Source organism: Eufriesea mexicana, unplaced genomic scaffold (genome assembly GCF_001483705.2).
Source record: "Eufriesea mexicana isolate 0111107269 unplaced genomic scaffold, ASM148370v2 scaffold571, whole genome shotgun sequence".
Classification (NCBI taxonomy): Eukaryota; Metazoa; Arthropoda; class Insecta; order Hymenoptera; family Apidae; genus Eufriesea; species Eufriesea mexicana.
The window spans coordinates 125,177-131,766 of NW_016908756.1; the positions used below are offsets into that span (position 1 = coordinate 125,177).

Genomic DNA, 6,590 nt, shown 5'->3' on the forward strand with positions numbered 1-6,590 from the left:
ATGAATTATTACGAAAATTACTTCAAAGTTTTCATATTTTCTAGTTCATGTCTGAAATTTACATTAATGTCACATACATACACACACACATCGTCCAAATAGATATCGACTTGGATCTTAGATATGCGCATTCATGGTGATAGTGTATAACGTGCAATTAAGGTAAAATCTAGTTTCGATCTAAGATATATTCTTTTTAATTAAATTACAGATTAGAAACTAACTTCTGTAGAAAATTTTTTTTTATCATATCACATTTGCAAACGAGATACCTCACGATATATGCATTAGCGATGTATCATTTTAAAGTAAAAATAAGTTCACCAAATATCTTCATGGATACAAATCGGTTGAGGTAAGTAAAATGTGAATCTAAACAGAGAAATGTCATTTATCGATACGAAGTTTCAAAACACCTAATTCTCCAGATAAATGTCTTGTGAAAAAATCGAACACTTGTCAAGGTATCTTGAAATCCAAAGAAAATGAAGAAAACTGGAAGACATTCGAAAGCACCTCCAAATTCTTCATCCCAAAGTTCAGCCAAAGCTTACCTAGTGACTTCTTCAAGGTTCAGCATCCGAAAAACTAACCACGGAAACAAAACCTGTCCAATCCAAACAGAACGATTCCTAAAAAACCTTCAAAACACGAAAAGAGTTTGATTCACGTAACGCGGCCGAGTTCGTTTGATCGTGACTATCCGCATCGACTGCTCACGATCGTCTCTTGGTAAAAAGCGACAGGCAGAGCCGTGGTCCCAGGCGTCGATCTCCTCGTTTCCAGACGCAAGCGACGAGTGAAACGAACCACGAGAGCACCCACCTCGTATTACGATGCTGATCTTGATCTTGGCCGTTCACCCGGCTAAGTCCAGCTTTCATTAAAAAGACCACAGAACATAGTGTGGCGACGGCAAACGATGGCGAGGGGAGAGGTGGATGTTTGGTATAGATCAAGACGGATCGAGACGTCTAGCTGCTATGAAAAAGAGGAAATGAACAAAACGATAGATCGAGGTGAAGGGTAGACTACTGTGGAGGGGCCGCGCTGGTCCTCCGCTTTTTGCAACGTCTTCTCTATTAGCCCGCTCCTTTCACGTGCACCGGCTTACGGCTGCAAAAGATTCCCTTTCATTCTTATCCAACTCCAATCACGTACATGTATAAAAGCGGCGAGCGTGTGCACAACCGACAGCAGATCAAAACCGCGGCTGAAACCGCCAACTGTATCGTGAAGGAGGAACCGGTAGTTGGCTCCTTCGACGTTCGACTCCGTCCTATATTTACGTTTATACTTCTTCTTCCTCTTCTCAATCTTCTCCAGAATTGGTCTTATTACGGTTAAGCGAACGAAACGGATACTCGAGGATCCAACATGATGACCCAGCTCGCGGTAAGTTAACTCCTAGGGAGGACTCCAGTGGAATTTAAAATCCTCATTTTTGGAGACAACAGGATTGGAAATTGGGGTAAGATCGGTCGAGTCGGAGCTACGTTTGATTATTTCTTTTGTTGAAGATTCCTAAGGGTTTTTGTAAAAGGAGCGAAAGCTCATAAAAAATTATTTTATTTTACGTCTAATTTAAGATAAACTTTTTTATATCACTGTTATAAAATTAAGATTATTTATGGCACTTCTCAACTAGGAGTTTCAGAGCTCGACATTGGTACTGAAAAGTGTCACATGCTACAAATTGCTACATCACTCTAGATAAGTCGAAGTTTCTACATGCAAGTATAGTCATCTAATAGAACATTCTCAGGAGACATTTGTAGTAACCTGAATTATCTCAAATTTCTCTCGACTTGCAAAGTCTCGAAATTCATGCACAATAATATTACAATATTTATAACAATATTCTAAAATCCCTACATAAAATACAGTATTTTTCAGTTTGATATTATTTTTTCAGACCGTCTTTTTGGTTGCCTCTTTGCTCAACGTAGTCTCAGCAGGACACAGCGGAGGACAGTAAGTTCCTTTTACCTTCAATATGGCGCACAAACGCTATATATCAGACTATGCTACAGTCACTCGGAAGTTTAAGCGTTCAGAACTATAAATCAGAATACGTTTAACGAACCGTGACTCGACTTGGCGACTTTCTCCACTTTGCTTATCGATGGACAATTTTCCTCGAGAACCATCGAATGCTAAGGATAAACGAGACCAACTGAAAAAATTCATTTCTCCTTGTTCCACGATTCAGGAAGTATTTCCGAATCATTACGCGCACAATCATCCGTGTCGTTGTTGCATTGAAAGTAGCAATCAACGAGTCAGACTAATCAAATGATAATTAATCTTTGAACAAACACTAACGCTTATTACCTATAGCTTGTTTCTTTTAATTGACGTCGAGTAAGTTCTATTTACTCTTTCTATAACTTTCGATATTGGTACTATAAAATTACAACAGAAGTTGATTGGAAATCAACGGTATAAATTGTCGTATTTTAAGTATCACCATTAAATCTAAACGCGGAGAATTGACATTTTCACAAGAACTATTCAATTTCGACCTAAATGTAGACACACCTAATGACCCAAAAAATTTTTCCAGCGACCATGTGGTGATCCACGTACCCTACAAGATCAAGACCGTTCATCATACGCATACGATCACGAAGCACATCCACCACGGTGGTGGAGGTGGCGACAAGTACGAGGTACTGGGATATACCGTCGGTCATCCCATAGACTTGGGAGGTCACGGCGGTTTCGGTGGTGATTTTGGAGGCGGCGGCGGCGGTGGTCACGATTTGGGTGGCGGTGGTGACCTCGGCGGCGGTCACATCGAGTACAGCGGCGGCGGCGGCGGTGGTGGCGGTGGTGGCGGTGGCCACATCGAGTATAGCGGTGGCGACATTGGCGGAGGATACGGTGGAGGTGGATTTGGAGGCCACGGAGGCAGTATTGGAGGTGGAGGATACGGAGGAGGAGGCCTCAGTGGCGGTGGCCACGAAGACTGGGGCGGTCATTAATGCGTGGTTTGCGTCATTGTTGGGAGGAGTATGGTAGTCTTCTTCGCAAAGTTTCGATTGGTTTGTTCGAAGCGCGTTCTTGACTCGAATTTTGTTCTGTTTCGTCTCGTTGGAGGAACAGGAATTTTTCGTTAAGATTTTGTTTAGCTCTAATCAGTTGCCTGCTACTGGTGACGCTTTTCGTTCGTTTTGAAAATGGAACGTGGAACGAGTCGAACACGGAAACTTGAAACAGAGAGGAGTTTCGGTTTTCGAGAATCTCCTCTTGAAAGGTATCGAAGAACTGGAGTCGTCGCGCTTCAAGGAACCTGCAAGCACCCCCCATCGCACGACACTTTCACCTTCACATTTAAGGGAGATCGTTCTGAAGAGATACATTATCTTCGCTCTTTAATTGCCCTTCTTTTTTATTTCTTGACTGGTGTTTCTCGGGGAGTGTCGATCGAGTTTTTATCACCCTGCCTCTTACCTCTCGTCCTAGTCTCTCATCAATCTGTTGTCACATCGTTCGTATTGTTAATGTAAATATTGTTATTCGTTTGTTTGTAATATTGTTTTACTTGTTGCCGCTATTGTTTATTGCGACTCGAATGATCAATGTATAATTATGTCGCGAGAAAGTTGATTAAATTGCGTGTGTACCTGAAAACTCGCTATACTGCTGTCTTATTTCCTTATGTTATTTATTTACTACACTTTACAACGAAAATTACAATGACCGAAAACGTATTTGCAAATGTATACATAAAGACTGTACATTTAACGAATACTACGAAGGTCCTACGCTTTATAGATCCTCTTAGATCTTCGCCTGTGATCACGTTTGTCCCTAGTGTTCTCATACTCCACGTCATCTACCAGATATCTCCCTGCGTCAGTTTTTGTCTCAAAATCCTCTTTGAATCCCTTGTTCTCAGTCTCTCCCTGCTCTTCGTGCTGATCTTCGTGAAACTTGTGCAGTTGGTCCTCTCGAATATGCCCTGTTTCCGTTTCCAAGCCCTTCTTGTAACCTTCCTCGTAATTGTAAGAAATAGACTCAGTGTTGGGAGGTACATCGTTAATATCTTCATGAACTGCGTAAGTGTACTCATCTTGACCACGATTCTTCTGGTCCAAGTCGTTATCCTCCACATAGGATGGCGGAAGATAAGAGTCCTTGGAATAGTCGTACACAGGAAAATGCTTTTGTCGATGTTGCTTGTGATTCTTGGATTTCACGGTCAGTGTTTCGCCGTAATCTTTCTGGTGGTTCTCGTGATCCAATTCAAGATCACCGTGATCGTCCTTGTAATCTTGTTGGTATCCGTACTTCCAGGAGCTTCTTGTTGAATGGTACTCGTGCTTCTTGTGAGTTTTGGGCTTCTTCGGTGCTGGCATATGAAGATGAAGAAGAATGGTCCTCGTGTGAGTGTGGCGATTGACCACATCCGGCACGAGGATTTTCAGGTGCACGCTGCAAATAAGCGAAAGGAAGTGAGTGCGGCTGCTGCGAGCGAAAACAAGAGTATCTGGCTTGGGATAGACGTTCGTTTTCATCAGAGAAAGCGGAATACGCTATCAATGCGATTCAGATGTCGAGCAATAAGTATGAATTTTACAAGATCTGGTAGAATTACTTTCATTGTTACTTACTGCTTGGAGAACACACCGTACATCAGGAATTGATTTAGAAGAAGGAAGCATAGAAAGTTGTGGATTGCCTGGAAAAACAAGGAAACAAGAAGCAAAGCGAATATTAAAGTCATACTACTTTTATATTAACTATGTGCACCTGTTCCAGTAGCTTAGATAGTACTGGAAGGATAAAGTAAAAATTAAAATGAAATATTGTACTCTAGATCTAACTTAAGAATTATAGTATTCTAATACGATATAGTTAATTTCAAAATTTGAGAAGCTGAATAGGAGGATATGTAAAAGATTCTTCATCGAACATTATTGTAATCACATTACCATGGCTTCCAAAGAGAACAATGTCAAACGTCAGGTTCAGTGGTTCAATGTCGTTTGACATCGCCGAGGATGCTCCTCCTTTATATTTCGCCCACTATCATAACGAGTACCATGGAACCGCGGAACTATAATCGTAATTTTACGGACGATCAAACACTTTCGCCGCTTTGGCAAGATATGCTCTGTCTGCCAATCCGCTTCGAATGACACGCCCTGGGGAAACGTGTCAACGTCATCGACGAAGTTCATTGTCGCGCCGGAAACCAGGATTTATAGCAAAAAAAACGTGGTTATTGATGCTTGTGATAGCATTGCGATCGCTCCGACACTTTTTGTCAAATAAAATTGTCGTTAGACCTTTTTACTTATTTGCTAAACATTTTTTAATTTGTGATAGAAAGTAGCGAAGAAGGACATGTTAGTTAACAAATATCTTTATTGACAATTTCTTATCTTATGGATCTTTCTTATTTAAATGTCTTTATATTATTCGAATGTTCAATCTTGAACTCCTTTTCTCATATGCAAGGAAGTTGGTAAATTTTACAATGTGAAAGTTTACAGAAAATGGTTTATTTTAATTTTACTGAAAATATTACCATTTATTCTTTAAATAAGCTCATTACATGGAATACTGTTGGAATATCACTTATGAATTCTATTAACTATTCGTTGGGTTGCAATTTACTTCTACTTGTTTACTATACTGTCTACTATGTATAATTATTTCTAATAAGTTTCATATTTATCGTCTTCTTCTAGGTCCTCCGACTTATCTTCGCGATAATGAGGTATTATTTTGTAGATTGTGTGCGTATGCTTCACGTTCTTCACTTGGTAAGGTACATGGATGATCACCTTCCTATCATTATCAATAAAAAACTTTTAATTAATATACAATAAAAAAATATAAATAACGATACAAAATTTAGAATTATATTAGATGTTATTTATCATATTCTAAACATTAATATTATATTAAATACTCACGATTGAGCTGATTCTTGCAATAACATGAACAATGCTAATAAAGCAACAACACACTAAAACAAGAAAAAAGACATTTTATTAAAACATTATGAAAAAAATATTTTATTATTTAAAAATTGTAATCTTTCATCTTGTACCAGAAGCTTCCCTCTCATTCTGAAGAGATGATAAAACGGGTTGTTCTGTCGGTGCTGGTGAACTGATTTACCCGCTAAAACACGCTTTAAGAAGCGGACACTTTCTGCGCATGACTGCAACAAATCTAAGGTTTATATACATGCAGCTGAAATTAGCGAGGCGAATCCGTTTCCATAAAGTATTCCAAGAAACTCCGCCCAGTGTGCAGGGATCCCAGCAACTGTGCTTCGACGTGTATCTTTTCACTTTTCTGCTTTCCACCAAAGCATTGCCGTTTGTACTTACCATTATGCGTGCCACGTGATATGAATTTCTAACCTCAAACGATCAACACACCTCCTGCGTTCGGCACGCGACACACATCGTAATGTTTAATTCAATATGATTCCCCATATTTACGATTTGCTATCTGTCATCACTGTAATTTTCTATCAAATTAATTGAGAACTCTTCTCACGTTTTACCTGTCAACTCTTCAGAACACGTGTAATTTATCAACAATCTACCGCCGAAAAAATTAAA

The 6,590-nt window shown here is 39.6% G+C and overlaps 3 protein-coding genes across 3 annotated transcripts; 1 reads left to right on the forward strand and 2 right to left on the reverse strand.

The window, feature by feature from the left end:
• The first annotated feature begins 1,213 nt into the window (after positions 1–1,213).
• Positions 1,214–2,987, forward strand: LOC108546070 (acanthoscurrin-2). Its single transcript, XM_017897991.1, has 3 exons — positions 1,214–1,395; positions 1,916–1,974; positions 2,567–2,987. Exons 1-3 carry the CDS (start codon positions 1,378–1,380, stop codon positions 2,985–2,987), a joined length of 498 nt encoding a protein of 165 aa, XP_017753480.1. The 5' UTR covers positions 1,214–1,377.
• A 780-nt stretch (positions 2,988–3,767) lies between these two features.
• Positions 3,768–4,732, reverse strand: LOC108546045 (uncharacterized). The gene is made up of 2 exons (XM_017897964.1): positions 4,620–4,732; positions 3,768–4,440 (listed from the first exon to the last, which is right to left on the reverse strand). The coding sequence occupies exons 1-2, from the start codon at positions 4,730–4,732 to the stop codon at positions 3,768–3,770; spliced, it is 786 nt and encodes a 261-aa protein (XP_017753453.1).
• A 937-nt stretch (positions 4,733–5,669) lies between these two features.
• Positions 5,670–6,356, reverse strand: LOC108546047 (uncharacterized). Its single transcript, XM_017897965.1, has 3 exons — positions 6,153–6,356; positions 5,931–5,983; positions 5,670–5,802 (listed from the first exon to the last, which is right to left on the reverse strand). Exons 1-3 carry the CDS (start codon positions 6,354–6,356, stop codon positions 5,670–5,672), a joined length of 390 nt encoding a protein of 129 aa, XP_017753454.1.
• Positions 6,357–6,590: the final 234 nt, after the last annotated feature.